Here is a 13995-nt window from a genome sequence, read left to right on the forward strand (position 1 = left end):
TTGTCTTACAAACCGATCGTACAGGTCAATTCATTACACAGTGCAGTAACATTGAGTTAATACAGAGTGCATTGAGGTAGTACGGGTAAAAACAGTAACAGTACAGAGTAAAGTGTCACAGCTACAAAGAAAGTGCAGTGCAATAAGGTGCAAGGTCACAACAAGGTAGATCGTGAGGTCAGTGTCCATCTCATTGTTTAAGGGAACCGTTCAATGGTCTTATCACAGTGGGGTAGAAGCTGCCCTTAAGTCTGGTGGTACGTGCCCTCAGGCTCCTGAATCTTCTACCCGATTGGAGAGGAGAGAAGAGAGAATGTCCCGGGTGGGTGGGGTCTTTGATTATGCTGGCTGCTTCACCAAGACAATGAGAGGTAAAGACAGTCCAAGGAGGGGAGGCTGGTGTCCGTGACGCACTGGGCTGTGTCCACAACTCTCTGCAGTTTCTTGCGGTCCCCAGCAGAGCAGTTGCCGTACCAAGCCGTGATGCATCCAGATAGGATGCTTTCTATGGTGCATCGATAAAAGTTGGTGAGTTTAGAATTAAAACGATCCCCTTCTAATTTGGGTAGTCGAAATACAATAGCAACCTAAGAATGTCTCCCTCCATTCCTGAAGTGAAGTTATTTGCTTTTCTTTATTCTGTCTTAGTTTTCATTGAATAAAGACTCCGTTTATCTTCCATCTCTGCGAGTCTCTCTTTTCCTGCAAATTAACCTGAAAGCAGGAATTCACAGATCTGTGGTGCAAAATCAGCAAGGATATTCATCAAGTGTGGTTAACATTTTTTCCACTCTCGCAGCTTGATGCACGTGTGTAGCTCACTGTTCCCCAGAAATGACCAAGTTTAGGTGCGAGCGTCATGTTCCAGGTAGAATGCAGCAACAGCTGCCAGTGAAAGGGATCATTCAGCATTTACACAAGAAAGATAGTTATGTTTTTTTTAGCCTCCATCACTCAAAGAGGAACTTGGCCATAAAAAGAAAAACAAGGTAAATTCTGCAGCTTCACTGAAGAGATGTTGGCCACAAACCTATTTATATAGTGTTATTTTCTTAAAGGGTCCTGAGAGGCACAAGCAAAACCTTAATTCAAAGGGTGGTTGACTTGCAAGAATAATTTGCAAGGGAGTTGACTGATCTGTATAATAAAAATGGTACAAAAGGTAGTTTCTGCACAGAGAATGGAATCATTCAGCATTGATCTGTTCAAGCTTTAATTGAACCGAAAAGAGATTAACTTTTTTAGGCCAAGTAATATCGTCTTAAATGTTACCTTTTCCTTTCACAGTTTTGCCTCTCTTTTGATGTGTTCTTTGCCACATGCTCTGAGCTCTGCGCTGGAGCAAGAGCTACCTTTGCTTGCTCACTTAGCTTTACTAATGACAGCTTTGTTTTGAGAATCGTTTTCTGCCCTAATCAGCTTCGTGCAGCAATTTGTGTTCCAGAATGTAGCTTGAGGATAAAATGAGTACAAATGTGCTGAGCAAATGACCTGCTGCAAAAATATAGCCATTTAGTCTCTTCTATTGCAGGGACTGAAGCTATTTTTCCTTTTGAAATGGCACTCTTTTTTTTCCTATTTGTTTTCTAAATGTAGACAATGAAGGCACTTATGTCCGACTCTACTTGCTCCAGGGAGGTGCTGCTGAATATTCTCCTTGATTTGCTGTGCTGCTTGCATAGTTTTGTTGGGTAGGGAGCTCAAAGCCACTGATACAGCAATAAAGAAGCAGTGCATGTCCAAATCAGGATTATGGGTTACCTGCAGTGATGGTTTGCTGCTCTTTCCTTTTGGTAGTTAAACGTTACATTGATAGGAGATGCTGTCTTGGTGATTTACTGTTGTATATTCTGTAGTTTGTATTGCCAGAATCAGATTCAGGTTTATTTTCACTGACTTGCATGACGTGGTTTGTTGTTTTGCGGCAGCAGTACAGTGCAAAGAATTGCCATAATCTACAAAATAAATAAATAATGCAAAAGGAATAACGAGGTAGTGTTTATGGGCTGTTTAGAAATCTGATAGTGGAGGGGAAGAAGCTGTTCCTAAACCGTTGTGGGTCTTCAGGCTCCTGTACCTCCTCAGTGATGATAGTAACAAGAAGAGGGCATGTCATCATTAGTCACACAGCACGGAAACAGGCCCTTCAGCCCAACTGATCCATGCCGACCAAGATGCCCATATCCCTCTAAACTCTTCCTGTCCATGTACCTGTCCAAGTGTCTTTTAAATGTTGTTGTTGTTGTATCTGCCTCAACCACTTTCTCTGGCAGTCCTTTCCATATAGTAACCACTTTCTGTGTGGAAAAAGTTGCCCCTCATGTTAAATCTCTCCCCTCTCACCTAAAACCCATGCCCTCTAATTCTTGATCCCCCAACTGTGGGAAAAAATCCGTGCAATCACTCTGTCTCTGCCTCTCAGGATCACCCCTGTCTCCTGTGCTTCAAGGAATAAAGTCCTGGATGGTGAGGATCTTCAGCCCTTTGCCTCTTCCACCTAGCACCTCTCAGCTTCTTACATCACTCCCTTTCATCCCCCCGCCCCTACCCACCTACCTTTTCCCCCCTCACCTGGACTCACCTGTCAGCCTGTGTCTCCTCCCCCTCCCCCAACCTCCTTATTCTGGCTCCTGCCCTCTTCCTTTCCAGTCCTGATGAAGGGTCTCGACCCGAAACGTCGACTGTTTATTTCCCTCCATAGATGCTGCCTGACCTGCTGAGTTCCTCCAGAATTTTGTGTGTGTTGCTCTTAAACAAAAATATTTTGTGTTTTCTGGTGATCTCAGTTGGAGTATCACATTGTATTTATCCCATGGGAAAAGGAAGCACAGAAGGCTGAGCAAAGCATTTTGCATTTTCATTTATAATTCTTCTTGTTTTCTGCATTCTCATTTAATTTTTGTTCTGCATTTTCCTTTGCCAAGTAGAACAAGGGATACAATGCTGTCTGTGCAGGCCTTGGATTTTTATTCCCTTTCCTATGGGAAAAACAACAACTTCAGAGTACTGCTTGTTCGTGCCCATTGAGTTCACAATTCCTCGTGTGTCACTGTCAAGAAACCAGTCTGTGGTATTCTGTGGTTCGTTTCTTTTTTAAGATGACATCCGAAATTCAAATTGAGAATTCTGGAGTATGAAATTCAGACTCAGTCTGTGGTTTGTTTTTCTGTAATGTAAATCTCATGATAGTTCTTAAATTGAACACAAGAACTCCAGATAAAGTTGCTGGAAGTTATTGTATAATGTGAATCAGGGTGTTGGTAAACTTCAGTTGAGCTATCAAGTATTTGCACACCAATCTATTTAATAGTTCATCATGTTTTTGAATATAATTCTTAAATGAACCATTGTGATGCTTGACCAGACAGCAGAACTGGTTTTAGAATTTAGAAATACTTCTGTCTAAGTTCCAATATCAGTCTGTAATTATTATACTTTTATGATGCATTAAATGATAGCTAAATGTGTCTACAGATGAATAGCTCAATAAATGTCAAGGAAGATAGCCTGGGACTGCCACCACTGTTCATTTGGCACAGCATGAGCAAGAGGTACTGGCGCAAAAATACAAATATAGCAGGTAATTGTGTAGCTGCTTTCTCTTAACATATTCCTGGTTTGGATCTGCCTCTACCACAGTGGCTGTATAGACAGGATTTAGCTTTGCACCGTCATGGAAATTAGCATCCCCTCCATGGACTCCGTCTGCACTTCTCTCTACCTCGGTAAAGCAGGCAGCATAATCAAAGATCCCACCCACCCTGGACGTCCTCTCTTCTCCCCTCTCCCATTGGGCAGAAGATACAAAAGTCTGAAAGTGCATACCACCAGGCTCAAGGACAGCTTCTGTCTCACTTTTATAAGACTATTGAATGGTCCCCTAATACGATAAGATGGACTCTTGACCTCACAATCTACCTCGTGGCCTTGCACCTCATCATCTGCCTGTACTGCACTTTCTCTGCATCTGTAACACTTCATTCTGCTATTGTTTTCCCTTGTACTACCTCAATGCACTGATGTGATGAAATGATCTGTATGGACGGCATACAAGGCAAAGTTTCTCAATGTACCTCGGTACATGTGACAATAATAAATCAATATCAATACACCAATGTCCTCCAAACATCTATGTTCACCTATTGCCACTCAAGCAAAGGGAAATTAGTTGTGCTGGCTCAGTCTTCCAGTGGGTATAATGGAGCAAACCTAAGAATTCATTGCTTATCCACTTAATGAGAATTGAGCCAGCTGCAAACATTTCTCCTCACTTGGTATTCACACACACAAGCTTTCCACTGGGTAGTGACTTAATGTAATTTATGCATTTCTACCTTGCAAGTGTAGTACTCCTTCCGCATTCATCATTAAAAACAAGCATGGTACAGAGCTAAGAATGGAACATGCTCAAATGTCTCAGCAAGTCAGGGTAATCAGTTTATAAGCAAGTGGCCTCTTCAGTAGCTTGGGGCAACAGTGGCCAACTGTGAAGCCATTCAAATATCTCTTATTTTTGGCACAGAATGAAATCATCCCTTACCTACGCTATGTGATGAGGAGGGAGACTGCACCTGCAGGGAGCTGGAGTTCTGTACCTGCAAATTATTAGGCTGCTGAAAATTGGAATACTGGTTATCTGATGTGAGCTGTCAATGAGCTTAATAAACTGGGAAACATTCTCTAAGCTGGTGTTGAGCATTTTTAGAGATGTAATGCTGTATAATTCTGTATTGCTGTTCTGGTTAGAATTAGTTTGACATTTGAGTAGAATGAAAATGGCAGTTCCTGCATTGAGTAGAGTCATAGAGCATGAAAACAGGCCTTTTGGCCCAACTGGCCCATACTGACCAAGATTCCCATCTAAGCTAGTACCATTTGTCCGTGCTTAGCCCATATCCCTCTAAACCTTTCCTATCCATGTACCTGTCCAAGTACCTTTTAAATGTTGTTAACCCCGTCCTCTGGCAGCTCATTCCATATACTGACCACCCTCAGTGAAAAAGTTGCCTCTCGGGATCCTACTAAATCTCTCCCCTCTCACCTTAAACCCATGTATTAGTTATTGGTGTTGGTTTATTATTGTCACTTTGTACTGAGGTACAGTGAAAAACTTGTCTTCTTCTAGTTCTTGATTCCCTAACCCTGGGAAAAAGAACTGTGCATTCACCCTGTCTATGCCCCTCATGATTTTATACACCTCTATAAGATCACCCCTCATTCTTCTCTGTTCCAGTGAAAAAAGTCCAAACCTGCTCAACCTCTTTCCACAACTCAGTCCCTCGACTCCTGGCAAAATCCTCATAAATCTCTTCTGCACTCTTTCCAGTTTAGTGGCATCTTTCCTATAGCAGGGTGATCAAAACTGGATATTCCAAATGCAGCTTCACCAACGTCTTGTACAACTGCAACCTGACATCCCTACTTCTATACTCAGTGCCCTGACTGTTGAAGGCTAGCTAGGTTGTCGTCCTCTGCATTAATCTGGTGTTTGACTGGATCCCAAATGGGAGTTCTTCACCTTCTTTGCTTCCAAGGATGCCCTCGCATGTTATAAAAATTGCCAGACACCCTGATGAGACCCTTGCACTAACCAGGTACTAATCATGCCCATGCTGTCAGTCACATGCTCAGTTAAGAACAAGAAATAGGATCCGGCTCCAAGCATCCTTCAGCCTGCTTCATCTTTGCTGATCTGATCTTGTCCTGAGATCCATTTTCCTGCTCGTTTCTCCTTACATATGGACCCAGCATTGGATTTATTCAATGATTCAACCTCTACAGCCCTCTCTGATTTACAGAAAAAACAACTATTCACCACCAAGTCTAACTTGAAAAAATGTGAATTATCCACTTGGTTAAAAAGATAGCAAAGCAAAATTTTTTTTAAATGCTGTGAGATTGAAAAGTATTGGTGTTCAAAGGGACTTGTACATGAATCACTGGAGGACAACATGATGTACAGCAACACACAGGAAGCCCACTGGTATATTGGCCCCTATTGCAAAAAGAGGATTTTTGAGTAAGACAACTTAATGCAAATATATATGTGGAGCCCTGGTGAGACCACACTTAGGATTATTATGTGCGGGTCTGGTTTATCCCATCAAGGAAGAGTATATGGTACTTGTGATAGAGGGAGTGCAGCGAAGTGAATGTAGGAATGATTCCCCTGGCTGGGGCTCACAGTCTCAAAAGTATATGGTCAACCATTCACAACCAAGATGAAAAGAAAAATCTTCACCAAGAGGGTAGTGTTTCTTTGGAATTTTCTATCCAATTGGGCTTAGAAGGCTGAGTCGTGGAGTATATTCAAAACACAGATTGATAGATGTTTGAGGTAATCAAGAGATCTGAAGTGAATGCAGGAAGTTGGCACTGAAGTAAAGGTTCAGCCATGATCTTATTTAGGATAGATATCTTTGTTAGTCACATGTACATCGAAACACACAGCGAAATGTATCTTTTGCGTAGAGTGTTCTGGGGGCAGCCCACAAGTGTCGCCACGCTTCCGGCGCCAACATAGCATGCCCACAACTTCCCTTGGGGTAAGAATCAGGATGCAAATCCTGGAAGGTCTGCACAATGGTTTTGGGAGATTCAGCTGTGCTATGATGAGAAAGTGCAGTGAGATCAAGTTTGGCAGTCTGAAGAGGGGGAGGTGGTAGAGAGGCTAACAGTCACACCCCAGACCACATTCATAATCGCCATTCAAAAGAGGCACATGACTACTGTATGCCTACACACCAACCCACAGAACGGACACACAGAGGTATAGCCAAATAGTGAAAGAAATGAAAGGAGAAGAGGACAATTGCAATTACTCACAATGCTTTTCAGATAGAATTTTAATTATATTTCAAGAAGGTGCTTTATGACCAGACTCCCTCCTCCTAAGGTACGTTTTGCAAGTACAAGACTTGTGTATTTTATTGCCAGTCTTTGATGTGCTGAAGTAAAAGATGATATAATATTGATGAAAGGTTTGTAAATTCTATGCCAAGTTTGATTTATATTATTTCCAAAGTATCTATCCTCTATGCCAGAAAGCTTTCCTAAATTCCTGGTGGTTATGGTTGGGAACCTGCCCAAGGCAAGATTTTTCATTTTGGTTTTAATTTGACGGTCTGGCAACTGATTATTTTTCTCTCTACTGCAGCATGGAACTGCTGGTCTTGTTAATACTCTAACCTGGTTACCCACTGGTGCTATCAGCCTTCATTGGGATATAGTGTCCACAGCATCCACGTTACCCTGTTCCCACCGTCCATGCCATCTAGTCCTCGATCTCTGATTAAATCTCAATGAGATTGCAGTTGAACATAGTCCTATCCCCACATAATGTCTACATTCAATCCCTTTCCATCAAAGGCGGCTGGAAAATTCACAGGAGTAGAAACCTGTTACTATTTTTCCCTCTCCAGAAGACCACAAGATAAAGGAGCAGAATTAGGCTATTCAGCCCATCAAGTCTGTTCCACCATTCCCTCATCGTTGATTTTTTCTCATTCCCCCGCCTTCTTCCCAGACCAGTAACCCCCTTACCAATCAAAACCTGTCAATCTCCACCTTAAATACACCCATTGACTTGACCTCCACTGTGGCCATGAATTTCACAGATTCACCACCCTCTGGCTGAAGAAATTCCTCCTTAACTGTTTTAAAGGCACGTCCCTCTATTCTGAGGCCGTGCCCTCAGATCCTGGACTCTCCTACTAATGGAAGCATCCTCTTCACATCCACTCTATCCAGGCCTTTCAGTATCCGGTAGGTTTCAATGAGATCCCCCCTCATCCTTCTGAACTCCATTGAGTACAGGCCCAGAGATATCAAATGCTCCTCATAGGTTAAGCCTTTCATTCCTGGAATCATTCTTGTGAACCTCCTATGGACCCTCTCCAGGGCCAGCACATCTTTCCTGCGATGCAGGGCCCAAAGTTGCTCACGATATTCCAAATGGGGTCTGACCAACGCCTTATAAAGCCTCAACAGTACATCCTTGCTTTCATGTTCTAGTCTCCCTGCCTATTGTGGTATACAGGCTTCTTGCCTTATCCTGCATTACCTAACTACCCAGAGACTGAGATTATTTTGGTTCAGAGGCACAATTGAGCAGGGATTTTCCACATTATGATTTGTATGAAGTTATTGCATTTAACTCCATGATCAACTGCTGTAAAAATGTCAAACCGTGTTTGCAGTATTAATTCTTTCAGCACTGAAAGGTCTGTTCATCTGTCGAAGAAGTGTTCACTTGTACCCTGTTGGAATACATCCTGTAAACTTTTGATGGTTAGAAAGAAGATCTTTGTAAGAATATACAAAAACATGAAAGTTTCATAATTAACATTGCAGGAATGAACTCTTGTAATTGAGATTTTTATAGAACAGGAAGATTTTTTAATATGCTGAAAAGAGCAACACTCGTACATTAGCCTAAGATGGCACAGTAGTTACATATAATTAGTTTTTATCATGAAATTTATGTATAGTTAACCACTGGTGTTATGCAAACATGCAATTTGGGTGCTGGAGTAGGCCATTTGGCTTTTCTATCCTATTCTGCCATTCAGTAAGATCACGGTTGATCTGATTGGAGCCTCAATATCACATTCTCACATATCTCCCCCCTTGCTTGTCAAGTATCTGTGTACTTCTGTCCTAAAAATATTCTGCTTCTACTATCCTTTGAGCAAGAGAATTCCAAAGACTCTAGAGCCTCTGAGAGAAGAAATTTTGCCTCATCTGTCTTAAATGGATGACCCCTTATTTTTAAAAGGTGACCCCATTCTAAATTCTCCCACAGAACTGCTTCATCTTGCCTTCAAGTAAAGTACGCGTGCACGCAATAAGGCAAATTAAAACCATATTGAAAATGTCTCCCACCTCTCACCTGCTAAGTGCCAGATTTCCATATCTGAAACATGATTCTCTGTTATTTTCAGCCTGGAATCATGACAATACGTACGAGTTATGTTCATGTGCTGAAAAGTATAGCCAGAATTTTATGAGTTCACTCTGGAGTTAGTAATTTTTTTTAACTAATCCTCTAGTTAACTTGCAGTTCAAAAATAATGAGGCAAGTGCCATATTTGGATCAGATAGTTCCAATCCATTAATATCGCAGCAGCCTCATGGATGGTAGATCATGGTTGAATTAAGACCATGTGAAGAATCCAGTAGTGGTTAAGTTACTGGGCTGACAACCACAGTTCTGGGACATTGATCCAGAAACCAAATCCCAGTGACAGCAGGGGGAATAAAATTCAGTTTATTAAATAAGAATCTGGAACTTAAAATAAAATGTTGATCTCAGTTCTGGTAACCATTGAGTTGCACAATTGTGATTAAAAAATCCCTTCTCGTTCAGTAGCATCCTTCAGAGAAGGAAATATGCTATTCTTACTTGGTCTGGCCTCAACTCCGGCTCTGCCCATCAATGTGGCTGACTAAACTGCCTCTTGACCTCACAATCTACCTCGTTATGACCTTGCACTTTATTGTCTACCTGCACTGCACTTTCTCTGTAGTTGTGACACTTTACTCTGCATTCTCTATTGTTTTACCCTGTACTACCTCAATGAATCCACTGTGTAATGAATTGATCTGTATGAATGGAATGCAAGACAAGTTTTTCACTGTACCTCAGTACATGTGACAATAATAAACCAATTCAAATTCATTGGTTCAAAGACAATTATAGATAGACAAAATGCCAGAGTTATCAGTGATGTTCATAGCCTGCGAATGAATAACTTTAATAATGAGCTATTTGAAGATACTTAAATTGGAATGCCTTGCATACCATTTGTACAGATCAATTCATTACACAGTGCATGAGGTAGTACAAGGGAAAGCAAGAACAGAATGCAGAATAAAGTGTCACAGTTACAGAGAAAGTGCAGTACAGGCAGACAATAAGGTGCAAGGTCATTGATACCATAGTGTATCAAGCAGTTTGTAGTTGAATCCAATACCCTAAAAAAAAGGGTTTACTCTAAGATATTTCTGGAAGCAATATAGCCATGTAATGAAATAGTGAAATAAATTTAGTCATTCTTTCTCTTTCTCTAATTAGGCCAAAGATTACTGCTAAAATCACAGTGAGAATTAAATGTTATTTAAGTGCAAACAACACAAGTTTCAGGCAAGAGCAAATTTGTAATTAAACAGGGAAGTTTGAAAGTTGAAAACAGCTCATTAGTGAAACATCTGTAATAAAGTGAAGTTCCTGTATGTGCACTGTAGATACATACTAAACTAAAAAGGATTAGAGTCATGGACTAATACAGCATGGAAACAAGCCATGCTGGTGGAGGTTAAAAAAAATCACGGTCCAATTTGTGGGCATCACTACAGTTTAAGAGAGTAGAATGCCATTAGAGTCACATTAGTGCTTGTTTATTTCAGCCAATGTACTTTCTACCTTGTGTGGTGAGGATTATTTATTGTCAAACTCTGTCATTAAATATTAATTATTACATGTGAAGTCTTTTTTTCTTTGGGCCCCAGGCATCACTGGCTATTTATTGCCCATTCTAATTGCCCTTGAGAAGGCTATGGAGCCACCGCCTTAAACCATTACAGTCCTTCAGGTGAATATGCTCCCACATTGTTGTTCGATTGGGAGTTCCAGGATTTAAATCGATGATGATGAAGGAACAGCAATTATATTTCCAAGTTAGGACGGTCTGTGAATTGGAGTGGAAACTGTAGTGGTTGGTGTTCCATGCATGTGCTGCCATTGTCCTTCTCGATAGGTTAGCCACAGGTTTTGGGGGTGAAGTCTCAGTAATTCCAGTAACCTGGACAAATAACTGCAGTTTAACCATTTGAAACTACTTTTTGCCTTGGTTCACTTTACTCTGTCACTTTTTTTTTCCTCTTCATGAATCCACTCTTTCTTTCCCTGTCTATTTTTCTGTACCTATTTTGATATTGAATTGCCATTCTAGAGCACAAGCTTTCCTGTTCTGCAAGGAATCTGCAATGTTACGTAGTCATAGAAGCATACGGCACAGAAATGGGCCTTTCAGCTCACCACGTCTCTGCTGACCTATTAAGTTCCTATCAATACTAATCCCATTCACAAGCCATAGCCTGCTGTGCCTTGGCAATTCAATTCCCCATCCAGATGCTTCTGAAAAATGAGAGTATCTGCCTCAGCACTATCTCAGGCATTGCGTACCAGACTTTAACTGACATCTGGATGAAATAATTCTGTTTCTGATTCCCTCTAAACCTTTTATTCCTTATCCTAAGCCAGTGACCTCTCCAGACACATCTGCCATGTTGAAAAGTTTCTTGCCATTTACTCTCTCTATGCCTTTCATAATTTTCATAAAGGTTCCTCTCCAACCCCACCTTAACCCTCTCTGCTCCAAGGAAAGCAACCCCAACTTCCCCAGTCTGAAAAACAAGTCAAACCTTTTTTTAAGATATAAGATATCCTTATTAGTCATGTGTACATCGAAACACACAGTGAAAGCATCTTTTTGCGTAGAGTGTTCTGGGGGCAGCCCGCAAGTGTTCCTTAATATTGTCTGGGAGCAATACACAAAAAGTGCTGGAGGAACTCAGCAGGTCAGGCAGCATCCATGGAGGGAAATAAACAGCCGACGTTTCAGGCCAAGACCCTTCATCAAGAGAGTCCCTCAGTCCCTTAATATTGTCTGTCGCCTTTGACGTTGAATTCACCATTGGGTGGAGCATTTTCCCTGTTACGAATTTTAACATTTCTGGTTCAAGTTGAGGTCCATGTTTTTTAAAAAAAAAACAAGGTCCAGTTTGTGGGCATCACTGTAGTTGAAAAGAGTAGTAGGCCAAATAAGTGATGTTGAAATGACACAGAGGTTGATGTACTTGCACCAAGCCGAAAGGCGACATCCATTTAAGAACGTTTGAAGATGGTGACCCACAACCCTCAGAGAAGGTAGGTATCATTACATGCTACTGAATGTATAATTGGTATTAAATCCTGCTACCCTTTTCTAATCCGTTTTCAGATGAGAAAACAGTTGGGTGACAACGAATCAATCACTCAAGATTGGTGGGGAATGCCCACATAGAAAATTATGCCTACAAAATGTTCCTGTATGCAGATACTGAAGATCGTGCAGGAAGATTTCACAAGTAAGTCTTGCAAAATGTATATATAGAAAGGAAAACAAAAGGTTGCAATGTGCCAGTGATTGCATTTTGATGAATGTGTTCTTCTAAAGCTTGTGAAATCATTGTCCTAAGATATTCTGTGCCTGCTCTGCCATTCAACAAGATCTTGGGTGATCTACCACAAGCACCATTTTCCTGTAGTACCCCCATATCCCTTGCTTTAACATTAAGAAATCTATTGAATGCAATGAATGAATGAATGAACCTCCAGAGCTCTGGGTGTTGAATTCTAGAGATTCATTTATGAAGGTTTACCCCTTATTTTGAGACTGTGACTCTCAGTCCTAGGTTCCTTAATGGGGAGAACCATCCATCCTGCCCCAACACCCCCATCTACCCTCTGTCGAACTCAAGAATTTTGTATGTTCCATTGAGGTCACTCTTCGCAACTCCAGGGAATAGAAGCCTAACCTGCTCGATCCCAGGAACCAACTGAGTCTTTGTTCAGCAATGTTTTCACCATAATCAGTACAATGAAACCTTGACTATTGGAAGACTGGACAAAGCACAGCATCTGCAATGGCCCAGAATAGCTGGATGCATTCCTCATATTTGCAACACAACCTCCCATCTCGAAGAACCAACCCAGTCAAACAGATTTCCACCGTCTCTGATGGAAAGCAGACAATTCTATTATGAAGCTTTATAGATGATTTGTTTCTTCAGTATTTCTTGTAACAGTGTCCATGAGGTGAATAAAGACTTGATCTGAAAATTCTGGGACAATTCTGAATGGTTGGCAAAAGACAGTGCCCACCCCCAACAAAGCTGTCATTCAATAGGTAGTCTGAAACTCCTTGTAAGAGGTTTCATTTACTCAAGTGATGTTCCCAAGTCCCCAAACCTGCCTGGTGACCCAGATCTGACTCTCATTCCCATCCATTACAGTTTCTGCTTACGAGCAGAGTATTTGTATTAATCAATATCACTCACAGCTGGCCTCTATGTAAGCTCTCCAAAGATGTAGTAAATTCTGTGTCATGTATTGGACATATCTACATTGACTTAGATGTACTACGGTTAGAAATTGCCTTACTGCCGTTCAATGATATAACAGAATTATGGGTTATTTTAACACTGTGAAATTGATTAAATTGCAAGTTTCACAGAACAGCATTGACAGGTCTCCCAGCACAGTGGCATACTAAGCTGACAATATTCTCGATTGATCATTTGCCTGTCCTCGCAGCTGCCGACATTTAGTGTTGCTCATGCAATATCTTAAAGGGACACATCACAAAGCAAGGGGTACTACTTCCAGCTACAGAGTTGCTGCTAAATAAATGGATGCTGTAATGGTAGCAGGAAACTGGAAGAGTGCCTCCAGGGGTCAGAGTGTCCTTTACAGTCTGGTGAAGAGCAGTGCCCATACGAGGCACATTCTTTTTGCAGAATGGACAGAGATCTTCTGAGACCATATCCAGGTGTTCCTGGCAGAAGGTTACCAGGGTTGTAGTCCCTGAGTGCAGTTTTAAATGCCTACCCTTTGGGGAAATGCGCAATGCAGGCAAATCACTGTGCCGTCCAAAATAAAAAGAGAAAATGCTGAAAATACTCAACAAGTCAGGCCACATCTGTAGAAGGAGATACAGAGTTAACATTTCTGGTTAGCAATGTCTTCAAGCTATCTAAGCAGCAGGTCACGTTATAGATTTTTCATACTGCAAGCCAAAAAATAAAAAGTATCATTTTTAATGAATATTTTATTGAATGGAAAATAAACAAAGCATAGAAGGAATGATGAAAGAAAACAAAATATTATCATAACTTTTAATAATATTTTTGTAGTATTTTGAGGGAATTGCATGCTCATAAATATCTTCTCAA

The 13995-nt window shown here is 41.1% G+C and overlaps 1 protein-coding gene across 1 annotated transcript in view; it reads left to right on the plus strand.

Moving 5' to 3' along the window:
• The window catches only part of vta1 (vesicle (multivesicular body) trafficking 1), a 213190-nt gene that overhangs the window by 92231 nt on the left and 106964 nt on the right, over nt 1–13995 (plus strand). Inside the window, 2 exon segments of the mRNA XM_052012390.1 lie at nt 12003–12039; nt 12042–12129. Coding sequence (XP_051868350.1) covers nt 12003–12039; nt 12042–12129 — 125 coding nt within the window.

The sequence above is a fragment of the Pristis pectinata genome, chromosome 3 (assembly GCF_009764475.1).
Source record: "Pristis pectinata isolate sPriPec2 chromosome 3, sPriPec2.1.pri, whole genome shotgun sequence".
NCBI classification, from domain to species: Eukaryota; Metazoa; Chordata; class Chondrichthyes; order Rhinopristiformes; family Pristidae; genus Pristis; species Pristis pectinata.